Raw genomic sequence first — 14,421 nt, forward strand, 5'->3', positions numbered from 1 at the left:
GTCCCTAGCTCAGCCATAGAACTGAAATTTGAATTCAAACTCTAAATTCGGGTCTCAGAAGGAGTCACTCAACCATCCACTACTACATCATAAAACAATGTGAATTAAGGACTCCATTCTTCAAAATGAACAGTCTGAGAGCTGTGTGGTCCTCACTAGCTAGAGACCAGGTAAGAGGTCCTCATAAGTCCATGCTGGCTTTTGTTGGTTTTAAATTACTGAAAAGTTTCAGAATTAGTCATAATATTCATTTTTTGCCATAATGGATAACAGGCTGGAAGAAAGACCCACCATTACTTAAAAAACAACAATTATTAAAATTCCCATCTAGGGACCAGCACAATGGCTCAGTGGGTAAAGGTGTTTACCACCAAGTCCAAGGACTTGAGTTTGGTCCTTGGAACCCACATGATAGAAGAGTGGAGCCAGCTCCCACAAACGGTCCTCCACACTTGCTGTGGCATGCATGTGCCCCCCTACTCCCCTGCCACCAAATATACAAATAAAATGTAGCTTTCAAAACTTCCCTTAGGATTAATTCTTGATTCCATTCCATAAATCGTGTCTTTGTTTTTTCCTAAAGATTTTTTTTTATTTATATGTATGAGTGTATGTCTGTGGGAGAGTATGTCTTGTGTGTGTGGGTGCTTGAAGAGGCCAGAAGAAGGTGTTGAAACCCTTTAGAGCTAGAGCGATAAGAAGTTGTGAGCCATGCTCACAAATGTTCTGGGAACTAGCTCAGGTCCTCTGCAAGAGCAGCAAGTGCTCTTAACTGCTGAGCCATCTCTCCAACTCAAAATTGTATTTGTTTAGTCAAAGTCTTACAACAGCTTATTGCTAGGAATTTAGAAACTATTGTCAAAGTCTTCATGGATTCAATTTACTACATATTTTGTTTAATGGTTAATAAGAGCCATCTACTTCTCCAAATATATCATTTTAGAAGTTTATTTTTTAATAACATATACAAAATATATGTACAAAATATATCTATTTTGATGAATTAATTACTAATTCAAAACATCAGAGAACTTTTGTCTTTTAGAAAGTATGACATCTAGATGAACTTTGATCTTATATTTTAATCTGTGTCAATATTTATGTATCATAATAAACATTATTTTGAATTTTGGCTATGGACAAATCTTGACTGGAAATTAAAGTCATTTGGTAAATGACTTTGTAAATTCATTTTTGTATATTGTGAATATTAAAGAATTTCAGAATTGAACTTTATAAAGTAATATTTATTAATATACTTGCACTGGACTGAGAGTATAGCTCAGGGCTTCTCTAGCATGAGTGAGGCCTAGGGTTGATCCTCAGCATTACAAGAAAGAAAGCCAAATATATTTGTTCACAATTAAATACTGCCTACCTTAGTTATTTCTCATACATCACATGTAATGATGAAGTAAAAAGCATGGTTACTGAGCCAGCGAGATGGCTCAGCTGGAAGATGCTGGCCCAGCACACCAGCTGACCTGAGTTTGATCCCTAGAACTCACTTAAACGTGGAGAGAACCAACTCCACAAAGCTGCCCTCTGACCTCCACACAGCCTCCTTCTGTGATAATAACACTAAATTTAAAAATCGTTACCATTTTATCAGATTATATTTCACTGTGAACGAAACAGACTTAGGAAACCCAGTGCTTGGCCTTGCTAATATTCAAGTTCACTTTGTGGTTCCAAGGTTCAGAAACCCCCAATACCTATTTCTTTCTGAGCTCCTAGCATCCTTCCCAACTGCCTGGAGGTCTCTGTAAGCTGCCCCAAATACAATCAGTTCCTGAATCTTATTCGTGGAATATAAAGATCTATGACCACAAAAGTTTTCCATGGATTCTCCAGGGAATCATCTCTAGAAATGCTCTATTTCTGCCATTTCCTATTTATCATGGATATCTATGTAGTTTAAAGACTCTTGAAAATAGAATATTAATGGGCTTTACTGCAAAAAAAATAATAAATCTATAATCTCCTGGAAAATTTGAATGGGCACATTAAAATTAATGGCAAATAGTATTAGTTTGACTCCCAACACTAACAAAGAGGGGTTCCATAAGTTGGGGTGTACACATATTGCTTTTGGCATGTGCCATTCAAGCCTAATGGCTGTGTCTTAAAGGAAAACAAAATCTAAACCAATTGGATGATGACTAATCCTCTTGATCCTTCTGCCCAAAGTAGAAAGTTAACTTGGTTTACTTTTTGGAACAGGGTAAAACGTTCAGGTTTTGTATATTTATTTCTAAGAAGCAAGGTAATCTAAATTCTCTGGATTGTTATCACATTGGTAACGACATCACCACCTTGACTCCCCAACCCCACACCCAAAATGCCTTGAGTGGCTGCTGAGAGCTCTATGCAGAGGCTACTAAGGACTGGGACAAGGATCAGGTGAGAATTTTATGACATAAATACTTCCTTTCCCTGAGTCTCTCAAATACCTGACCTCCAATCACCATGCCTCTGCCTTTGACAATTTGATTTTGAAGTAGGTTCTGTATACATTTCTTTAGAACCTTGGTCTTTGGTAAGGTAGATACTCCAATACTCTGCCATCCTCTATCCCAGAGAACAGACACTCCCACAAAGTTGGCATCTGAGTACCTAAAGGGAGAAAAGAGGGGATGTGCCCTCTGAACTCTTTCCTAAGCAGTCTAGAGGAATTCACCAAGTTATACAAATTAGCAAGAAGACACAGCATTGGGGCCTCCATGGCCAGAACTCAAAAAAAGAAATGGTGCATCCAACCTTAGCTGCCATGACAACTTGTAAACAAATGGAAAAGGAGAGAGACTGTGGATGTAATGGTGCTCTCACAGGGGTCTGAGGTACCAACTACAAGTCTCTTACTTTGATCTATGCCAGAATTAACCAAAGCCTATTCCTGAATTCAGCAAATGGATAACTGGCAACTTTTCTTTCAGTGTTTTCCTGGAGGGGCCTTGTCCTTCTGGTGATCTTTTCCCACCTCCTAGCCATAAAAATGACATAATGTTTACCCAAGCAGATGTATTGTGTTTGCCAACCTTGAATGGCATTCTTCCTTCTCTCGATCCATCCCTCCCCCTCTTCATACTTATAATCTGGACAGCATTAAATACCACCCTGCTACTCCTGGGCATTGCCACCAGACACAGTCAGGGAAAGCAACCAGGTCCAACCAGTCTGTTTATTTCATCTCTGTGCACTCAATGACAGATTTAGGGGCATGTGATCACACCAGACCAGTATGACTCAGTTTCTGGACTTCTGTTGGAAATATTGAGAAAGAAATTTCTCTTTTCGCCACGCCTGTGAAGCTAGAAGCTGGAAGGATGTCACTCTGGATGTGACTGGAGCCCACTCACAGAGCCTGGCTGAGAATGAAAAGCAGTCTGAGGGAGCAGGACTCCAGCTCAAGGACACGGTTCAAACACCTGATCCAGATGTGCCTGAAGCTAAACTCATCCAAGCCTCTCAATGCATAAGCTAATGAACGGATCCTTTGCTTAACTCCCTTTATTTAGGTTTCTGTAAATGTAATAAACAAGTTTGAATGGTCCAGCCTGTAAGTTTGCTTACAGATCCTTGGGAATGTGTGTGGGTAACTGTCACAGTTAATAATTTCAAATGAGGTGATTTTGGAAAAACTGAAGCTGGGAGAAGAAAGCTGACGAGAATCTGAGGTCCCAGCAGAGACATCTCTACTGATGTCACATAGAATGAAGGTGTACATGATCAGAACATGGGGAATATATGAGGGAAAAATATTATTTACTCATGCAACACTAGAAACGTGATTGAGGCGTTCAGCAATAAGTGGGCCAACCACAGAACTCCTCTCTACCACAGAACTCCTCTCTACCACAGAACTCTTCTCTACCACAGAACTCCTCTCCACCACAGAACTCCTCTCTACCACAGAACTCCTCTCTCTCTACCACAGAACTCCTCTCTACCACAGAACTCCTCCTCTCTACCACAGAACTCCTCTCTACCACAGAACTCCTCCTCTCTACCACAGAACTCCTCTCTACCACAGGACTCCTCTCTACCACAGAACTCCTCTCTCTCTACCACAGAACTCCTGTCTCTCTACCACAGAACTCCTCTCTCTCTACCACAGAACTCCTGTCTCTCTACCACAGAACTCCTCTCTCTCTACCACAGAACTCCTCCTCTCTACCACAGAACTCCTCTCTCTCTACCACAGAACTCCTCTCTACCACAGAACTCCTCTCTACCACAGAACTCCTCTCTCTCTACCACAGAACTCCTCTCTACCACAGAACTCTTCCCTACCACAGGACTCCTCTCTACCACAGAACTCCTCTCTCTCTACCACAGAACTCCTCTCTACCACAGAACTCCTCTCTACCACAGAACTCTTCTCTACCACAGGACTCCTCTCTACCACAGAACTCCTCCTCTCTACCACAGAACTCCTCTCTACCACAGAACTCCTCTCTACCACAGGACTCCTCTCTACCACAGAACTCCTCCTCTCTACCACAGAACTCCTCTCTACCACAGAACTCCTCTCTACCACAGAACTCTCTACCACAGAACTCCTCCTCTCTACCACAGAACTCCTCCTCTCTACCACAGAACTCCTCCTCTCTACCACAGAACTCCTCCTCTCTACCACAGAACTCCTCTCTACCACAGAACTCCTCTCTACCACAGAACTCCTCCTCTCTACCACAGAACTCCTCTCTACCACAGAACTCCTCTCTCTCTACCACAGAACTCCTCTCTCTCTACCACAGAACTCCTCTCTACCACAGAACTCCTCTCTACCACAGAACTCCTCTCTACCACAGAACTCCTCTCTCTCTACCACAGAACTCCTCTCTACCACAGAACTCCTCTCTCTCTACCACAGAACTCCTCTCTACCACAGAACTCCTCTCTACCACAGAACTCCTCTCTACCACAGAACTCCTCTCTACCACAGAACTCCTCTCTCTCTACCACAGAACTCCTCTCTACCACAGAACTCCTCCTCTCTACCACAGAACTCCTCCTCTCTACCACAGAACTCCTCTCTACCACAGAACTCCTCCTCTCTACCACAGAACTCCTCTCTACCACAGGACTCCTCTCTACCACAGAACTCCTCTCTCTCTACCACAGAACTCCTGTCTCTCTACCACAGAACTCCTCTCTCTCTACCACAGAACTCCTGTCTCTCTACCACAGAACTCCTCTCTCTCTACCACAGAACTCCTCCTCTCTACCACAGAACTCCTCTCTCTCTACCACAGAACTCCTCTCTACCACAGAACTCCTCTCTCTCTACTCCTCTCTACCACAGAACTCCTCCTCTCTACCACAGAACTCCTCTCTACCACAGGACTCCTCTCTACCACAGAACTCTCTACCACAGAACTCCTCTCTACCACAGGAGGTATCGGGCCCCTTTTCTCCCTGCTAGCTCCTCTGGCTGGGGCAGAGCAAGAGAAGGTTCTGCAGAGGCAATCTATGTAGCCAATAAAATATGTTTCATGGTCAGAACTTGGGATTCATTCTCCCACTGGAATGAAGGGTATCTTCCCACAAGTCCTTCACAGACAATGAGCCAGGGCAACATTTCTCTGTAAGATGAAGATGCTCCACCCTATTTTCTCCCCCTCCAAAGAAGAAACCCAATTCTTTGAACTAAGTTCTATCAGTTAAAACATCAGACTTGCATTCCCTCCAGCTACCCCCACACTCACCTCACCAAACATCTTTTCGGCAGCTCTTGATTGAAATCTGCTGTGATAAATGCCATTGGATGAGCGGCAACTGAGCTAATTCAGCTCCCAAATCCCTCAGCTACAAACATTGATGGAAAGTAAAAGAACCACTTCTGTACATTCTGACAGCTACAGTGATTCAGCCCGAAAATAATTCTGAGGGAGTGTGGAAGACTTATGCATTATGACTCATTTTGTGGCCACCAAAGGCCTTAGCTTCAGCAAAAAGTCACCAGATCAGTAGCTACACACACTAATCATACCTTCTGATAAAAAACCCCAGTGCTTCTCTGCAAATACATTGTCCTAAAATCTTGAACAAAATTACCTCTAAATGGTATTAATTCCAGTGATTAAGCTAATTTTCATCAACCCAACTGATAAAGTATTTTTTATAAAATATAATGACTATCTACAAGAATTCACAATCTGTATGGGAGGATGGCTATTAAGCTTTTATTTAATCATAATAAATGCCAGTAAATATCAACCTTGCTATATTAAATATGGTTATTACAAAGAGATAGGAAATATAACTCAAATTTTGCAGCTGTTCCTTCACTCACATCTTTCATATCCTTTGGCTTAAGCATACATAATTCATATTTCACACAACCACAAAATTTATCTTTTTTCAAAGTTTTCCTTGCCTTCACTGTTTATTGTATTTTAAACCACTCCTGTATAAGAAGACAATGTCAGGCTTCTATTACATAGAGAGAATCAAGGACACAGTGGCATAAGTCTATAGAGACACTATCTTGACTGGAGCTGACAAAAAATTGTTCTAGAACGTTCCTTCTACTGCAGCTCATAATCTACAGGAGACATGTTTCCAATGGTCCCACCAGACTATTAAACCACATTTCTACCTTATGGATTGAGACAAAAGTGGTATTTCTTTATTTTGAATGTTTTTATTTTATTTTATTTTGAATGAACTGAAAAACAAAGGTTCCTTCAGCTTTCTGTTTCTTTCTTTCTTATCTTAATAAATGGGGGGAAACACTTGTTCAGAAAAAAAGGTTACATTTTTTAATAACTTTTGTTTCAAGTTTGGAACCTGAAACTTTTCATTTGTGATTTTCCATTGTCTCTTGTAATCCCCAGGATTTTATACTTTTTTATAAGCTTAATCATAGTAATTCTATTTTTGATTTCATTTGCCGAATAGTGTCCATGCTGATACTGAAATGACCACTGATCCTGGGAATGATTGGCTTCTTGTTGTCTTTGATGTTTTTAAAGGAGAGGTTTTTAGTGTTAAAATTTAAGAGCAAAGTTTCAAATCATAGATGTTCTGAAGAAATTTCTACAACTTCCTCAGGGTGAAAGAGATAGATGATGCCTCCTCCTGAATTAAGATGAACCAAGATGAAGAAACGCTCAGGAAAATATGCCTTTTGAAGCTGGTCATCATGGAGCAGACAACACGATGCTAAACAGCATGAAACTTGAATGTATGCTAGCTGTGGTTCCTTGGCTCCTGAGACCAATGGCAGTTCACACCATTTACAAACTTGCTGGGTGCAGAGCATTAATGGATAAGCTTCTACATGCATTTTTTCAGGTTATACCTCACAACAACCCACACACAAAAAAAAAAAAAAAAAAACATTGCTGTGGTAATATTTGTTAACAGATGAGGAAAAAGTTCAAGAATTAGAGTCAATTGGTCTGACGTCACATGCTGCATCTCTGAGCCCTGAACATGAAGCTTCCAAAAGAAGGCTCTGCTCTGATGTGACTTGTCCACCATGGTTTGCATAGAACCAAGCACCCAAGTACTTCACAAAATTGCACTTACCCTGAAGGGATTCTAGCACTATCCTATAGGCTGTGGCATGGCGATGTATTTGCCAATGAGCACACAAGCTTGTTGTTTCAACCTGATTGGCTTGGAGATCTGTCACACCCAGGAACACTGTAACAAAACAGAAACAAAACTTTGTCACATTGCAGATAGTGGCACATATGATACCCAGTTCTGGAAGTCATTTATGATAAAATTCTCATTCAGAGCACTAGACTCAGAAGTGGGAAATTCATCAACTCATAAAAAAATTGAAGATGAGAAGATAATTATTTTATCATTTAAATAAATGTGTGCAAAACAAGACCTATGAAGCAGAATGTCTGATATTCATAATGAAAAGGACACATATATTTATAGGAAAAGGTAAGAGCAATGGGTATTGAAGGAACGGGGGATACCTAAGCTTCCCCTTTAGGAGGTGTACCTTTGCCGGTTCCACAATGACCATATAACCCAGAGTAATACAGGATGGACTCACAGGGGAATGAGAACAGCCGTGGCTTAAATCAAAAGGAAGAGCCGGTAGACATGGGCCTGCTATACAATCAAAGGTGGCTTTGCAAAGCCTGGGCACTGTGTGGATGGTTTTGTGACACTGGTCCTTTTGTGTCTGGTATTGGCCCAATGTCTTCTAGGCTCATACGCTTTGTTGAAAATGACAGGATTCATTATTTTAAATGTCAATCGATTCGCCATTTATTGTGACCTCATAGAAATAGAGACAGAGGGTTGCTACCAGCCACCAGGGACAGTGAGGAGGCTGGGAAATGAGAGAGAGAGGCTCCTTAGCTGTTCTGAGTCACTGAGAGGGGTTGGGGATTTAGCTCAGTGGTAGAGCACTTGCCTAGCAAGCACAAGGCCCTGGGTTCGGTCCTCAGCTCCAGAAAATTAAAAAAAAAAAATAGACGCCAGACGGTGGTGGTGCACACCTTTAATCCCAGCACTTGGGAGGCAGAGGCAGGCAGATCTTTGTGAGTTCGAGGCCAGCCTGGGCTACAGAGCGAGATCCAGGAAAGGTGCAAAGCTACACAGAGAAACCTTGTCTCAAAAAACAAAAAAAAACAAAAAACAAACAAAAAAAAACTGAGTCACTGAGAGAGGAATGAAGCCAAGTGTCCCATCACACAGTAGGGCTAGCACACAGTGGGGCTGCTATAGCTTCTACCAACGCACTACAGGTTTGGGAATCAAGAGAACAGCAGATTTTGAGTAGTCTCACCAAGAAAGAAATGATCAACATTTAAGGTGGCATCTGCTAGTGATCCCAATTAGATCTTGTGATGTATGCAAGTATTAAAAAGCCACAACATACCCTACAAATATGAGCAGTAATTAATGTTCAATCAAAATAAAAAAAATTGAATAAAAATGAACTTTTTTGATACTTTCAAATGTAGAATATGCACATGTAAGAAATAATTTAACTCCCGTGGATTCCTTTTCATCTTAGAATGCTGGGCTACAGGGAAGATAATTTGAAGAAGCCATGGAAAGATTTCTCCAGGATAATATAAAAATAAGCATTTGGTGTTTATCATTTAAAAGCAAAAGCAAAAAATTCACATTTGTTTCCCAAATGGTCTCTTCCTTCCATATGATTTTTCTCTTATGTCACCCTGTCTCTTAGCTAGCTCATAAAAAAGATACTTCATAATTAATGTTTTTAAGATAGTAAAATAGCTGGGCGGCGGTGGCACACGCCTTTAATCCCAGCACTCGGGAGGCAGAGCCAGGTGGATCTCTGTGAGTTCGAGGCCAGCCTGGACTACCAAGTGAGTCCCAGGAAAGGCGCAAAGCTACACAGAGAAACCCTGTCTCGAAAAACAAACAAAAAAAAAAGATAGTAAAATAATCTTGCCTAAGCATGATTTACATCCTTATATGGCTCCTATCTGTTGGAGCAGAGAGAGAAGTCTCACTTCCTACAGTCAATTGAAATACCCTTCTCCACACAAGAAGAGGATAAGAATAATTATAACAACCATGCTAAAAACTGAATTATCTGCCATTGTGTGAGATTGTATTTTGCTTGGGAGAAAGAGAACAAGCAAAAACTTTAATTTTTACTTAATAGGTAGGAGTATAAAATAATTTGATGTTCTCTGTTTCCAAAAATATGTTTGGAATGTTCAACATACTTACTAATGGAGAGAAATGGAAAAGAAAAAAAAAGAAGTACAGAGGGGGGGAAATAAGTACACAAAAAAGATGGCAATAAAAGTTATTCTGGAGACACAACGAGTGCCAGAGACATAAGGGTGAACCAAAGGGGTAAACAGAAGACAGAGGGGCAGAAGATGTGACGTGCACAGGGGACTCGGGTGTGATAACGGGACAGGTTGTGGGTCACTGTCACAACAAGGCAGGGGAACATACTGAGCGACCGTGCTAGTACCCAAAACAGGGTTGCCCCAATAGTTAAGGGAGAGACAAGAGCTAAAGGCATCCTAGAGTACTCCAATACAGAGAACACATTTGTGTGGTGTGTGTGTGTGTGTGTGTGTGTGTGTGTGTGTGTGTGTGTGTGTGTGTGTGTGTTGTGGGTGTTTTATTTTGTTTTTGAGACAGGATCCTTGTATTATGTAGCTGTGGCTGTCCTGGAACTCCCAGAGATCTGCCTACCCCGACCTCCTGAGTGCTGGGATTAAAGATGTGTAATCACTCTGTATAAAAAGTACCAATCTTGTGTGTATCACAGTCATATGCATTTGTTTGGCTTTTTTTTTAAGTATTTGGATCTAAAAATGTAATTTGACCTAAAGAAATGCATGCAACAGATGGTGTGGAAGTATATAACAAATTTCAGAACAATAGAGAGAACACATCTATTGAAAGTTGGAAAGCAAGGCCTCCATAATTCCATATGTGTTTAGGAGTTCTGATGCCAATGAGAAATCCCAACTTGAAAATCCATAAAAGAATGTGAAGTCCTTAGAGTGGTGTGACATGTACTTTCAGTAGATGGTGTGGTGTGTGTGTGTGTGTGTGTGTGTGAGAGAGAGAGAGAGAGAGAGAGAGAGAGAGAGAGAGAGAGAGAGAGAGAGAGAGAGAGAGATATCGTGTGTGGGTGGTGAGCGGCAATACTTTGAGAAGAGGCAAACTTCTCCTTGGCCCAACTTTGACCGGCATTGGCCATGTCAGAATATAGGCTGCTTGGAAAAATTCACCTAATTTGAAAAGTGCCAACAGACTTTCCAGAGGGAAATCCTATCTGCAACCATCAAGCTGACTGGAAAAAGCAGTTGCTGGCATCTGTTTGCCAACTAGGTCTCTGGACAGCCCTGAGAAACTACCACACCTTTCTTTCCACAAAGTGCCCTCCAGAAAGGATAATGAGGAAGGAAGAAAAGCCAATGGTTGCACTAAAAATGAAATCGAGAGATGAGTTACAGGAAAAACCAAGCACAAAGCCATGGATGGGGCTGAGGTGAGCAGACATCAATCAGGCTTACGTGTTCTCACGAGGCCAGTCAGAGCATCGCTGAAGCCTGTGGCCTGGGAAGCAAATATCTTCACGTTGTAGTCCATTCCACTGAGGAGGTTCGTGATAACAATGGTGTTAATGTCCGCACCCACAAAAGTCTCCAGAGTTTGACCGTGAACTAAAAGAGACATACTACAGTCACAACATGCATGCATCCTCAGAGAAAACTACTCAACCAACTCTTGGCAGTTGCCCAGGATGACCCAGCATCAAACAACTAGGCTGAGGCTAGTATCTCTAAAACTACATTTTCGTCCTTCTTCCAGCAATGTTTTGTCCCACATACTTAATCCAAAAGTTGGTGCACCTCACTAATCCACCCATCGCCTTATTCTGACATCTATATTTTTAAAAGCAATCAGCACTTGCCTAGTTAATTCCCAACTGCCTCTATTTACATAGCTGCTTTGTTCACAGCATGTGTCAAGGACAGAAAGCTCTATCTTGGACACCAGACCACATCTTGTCACACAAAGATCTATGTAGAGGTCACCACTATAGTTCCATCTACTCCTATACCATGGCCTTAGATCAACTGGATTTTGAGGCATTTGTGTCTTTGACTGGATTCAACTGCTGGAGTCTTATATATTTAAGAGCATTCTGTGCTGAGTCCTATTCTAATTTTTTTACCTAGCTGTCTTTTATGTGTCTACTCTTTTTTTTTTTTTTTTTTTTTTTTTTTTTTTTTGGTTTTTCGAGACAGGGTTTCTCTGTGTAGCTTTGCGCCTTTCCTGGAACTCGCTTTGGAGACCAGGCTGGCCTCGAACTCACAGAGATCCGCCTGCCTCTGCCTCCCGAGTGCTGGGATTAAAGGCGTGCGCCACCACCGCCTGGCTATGTGTCTACTCTTTTAAGAGCTTTGAGTTAGTGATAATTTCTAAACACTCATCACTTTCTTCCAGAAACCTCCTTCTAAAGCATATTTATGTGTTTCCGGATGCATGCAACAGTATTTTCCCATGCTGCAAAGATCCCATGTAGCTGCCTGTCCAGGACAACCACAAGACTAATGACATGCTGGACACTGTAGACAATTATTCTATGGCAGAAGAGTAAGCCACCATGTGGTTGCTGGGAATTGAACTCCGTACCTCTAAAAGAGCAGCCAGTGCTCTTATCCTCTGAGCCATCTTTCCAGCACCCCTCCCCCTTTTTTTCTTTTTTGGTTTTTCGAGACAGAGTTTCTCTGTGTTAACAGTCTTGGCTGTCCTGGAACTTGCTTTGTAGACCAGGCTGGCCTCGAACTCACAAAGATCCACCTGCCTCTGCCTCTCAAGTGTTGGGATTAAAGGCCTGAGGCAGGGAGGGGGGGAGGTGGTGGCAGCGGCGGAATCCCAGCACTCGAGAGGCAGAGGCAGGTGGATCTTTGTGAGTTCGAGGCCAGCCTGATCTACAGAGCGAGATCCAGGAAAGGTGCAAAGCTACACAGAGAAACCCTGTCTCAGAAAACCAAAAATAATAATAAGGCCAAAGAGTACTGGGAATTGGACAATAGTTACCAGTGTCTACTAGATGGAAAGCTCCAGACCCCAGGGTATGGAAGTCAAACCTGTCTCTACTGAGGGCAAACTATAGCAGTTGACAAGTTTAATATAAGACATATATTTGTATTCAGATAATATGATACATATTTTTCCATAGATCCATAAAACATCTAGAAGGATTTCTACAAACTCATATACACCTTAGACCTACAACAAAGAGACACAAAATTTAAATCAGTGATGAGTCTAAAGAAGTTAATGTGGAGCAGGACACCTACTATGTCCCCAATTTTATTTTCTTGGTTCATAAAGATAATTTTTTGGAGAAATTGGAGTGGAGCACTGTAGTCATGTGGGATGGATAATTATTAGAAGAGTAAAAATGAAGATTGAAACAAGGACATTAGCAATGCCTAAGATGACAGACTGGGACCATTGAAGTTTTTGAGAGAAAAAAAATAGTTTTTCATAGCCCTCCAAATAGCGTTTAACTGTTTTTTCCTGCCAAATTAAGAAAAACTGATTTTCTGATCTCTGCTGAAGAGCCGGAGTTCTGAAGGTCAGGTCTAGAAAATTGGAAAGGTATTTATAATATATGTCTTTTCTGTTTAAACTCCCACAAGAGTGTGAAGCTGTCAGAGAGGCGGGATTGTAACGGGCGCTGCTACCAAAGTTCCCCTTCACAGCCTATAGACTAGGGTAAAGGCACTCCCGATTTTAACTGCTCATCTGCCTTTAAAATATGATGATGTAGGGGACATACATGGGGGCGGGCAAAGAGAGTGGGAAGAGGGAGCTAAGTGTAGATATGGTCAAGATGCACTGCATACATATATTGTCAGAGAATAAAGACACAGAGTATACAGTGATCTGGAGGTAGAAAACAGAGTCTCTCATGAAGCAGTCTTTTACTTTGATGGGTTTTACCCCACAACATACTTTTAAAATGAAGACAAAGAAAAGTTTATTGATGAAATGTATCCAGCTTATGCAAGAAGAAACAAAAGAAAAAGTCCAAAGTACAAATTTTAAATGTCTAGAGTTTGCATATCTGTTGAGCTACAAACCCTCTTACTCCTGGGGAGCCCAGCTTTCCTTGAACTTGTTCCTGGCCTAGGGTGAGATTAGGTCAGGGGGATGCAGACCAAGTAGATATTCTATTCTGTTAGTTGGTATGCCTGCTAGTTTGCTATATGAGGTCATCATTTCATCCTTCTAATGATGTCTACCCAACAAGGACCATACTAAAAACCTCTTCTCCTCAGAAAAGACAGGAAGCAAATCTTAGCTGTTTAATCTATAAGATCAAACACTAATGGAAACAGTGCCCAAAATGATCTTAAAATATACTTAGTGTCAGTGATTTGCTGTCAAGCCTGGCCACTTGACTTGGACATCAAGTACCCACATGATGGAAGGAGAGAACTGACTCCAAGTTGTCCTCTGATCTCCAGTTGCATGCTCTGGCAAAGGAAACCACACACACACACACACACACACACACACACACACACACACACAATTTTTTGAAATGTAATTAAATTTTTAAAATATATATATACTTGAGATATCTACTCGTGGTTCTGAGAGGAACTTACCGCTCACAGGTTTGTAGACAATCCTATAGCCCTTCACGGGGGCAGATGGTGGGTCCCATGTAATGCGCAATCGGTTATACCATTCTTCTGAGACCTGTAAGTTCTGAGGACCAGAGGATGGCACTGTGCAAACACAATAGGGAAAGCAAGAGGTTCAGTGTAGTTTCCTTCTTCGGGACCTTCTCTTGTTGCCAATGAAATTTAAGTTCTTTTCCTACAGAGTTAAACATGTATGCAAGTGAAAAGGCAATAATGCTCACAGTGGGGGGTCTGTGTGTGTGTTTTTAAAAATACATTATGTGAA

General features: G+C 41.5%; 1 protein-coding gene across 6 annotated transcripts in view; it reads right to left on the minus strand.

Annotated features, from left to right (window-relative positions):
- Nucleotides 1–14,421, minus strand: part of Col14a1 (collagen type XIV alpha 1 chain) — a 201,637-nt gene that overhangs the window by 86,957 nt on the left and 100,259 nt on the right. For all 6 annotated transcript variants that reach the window (XM_076555764.1, XM_006982385.3, XM_076555765.1 and 3 more), the window contains exons 21-23: nt 14,118–14,240; nt 11,001–11,150; nt 7,540–7,656 (exon numbers count right to left, since the gene is read on the minus strand). In XM_076555764.1, coding sequence (XP_076411879.1) covers nt 7,540–7,656; nt 11,001–11,150; nt 14,118–14,240 — 390 coding nt within the window. The remainder of the gene's footprint in view (nt 1–7,539; nt 7,657–11,000; nt 11,151–14,117; nt 14,241–14,421) is intronic.

This window comes from Peromyscus maniculatus, chromosome 20, assembly GCF_049852395.1.
Source record: "Peromyscus maniculatus bairdii isolate BWxNUB_F1_BW_parent chromosome 20, HU_Pman_BW_mat_3.1, whole genome shotgun sequence".
Lineage (NCBI taxonomy): Eukaryota > Metazoa > Chordata > Mammalia > Rodentia > Cricetidae > Peromyscus > Peromyscus maniculatus.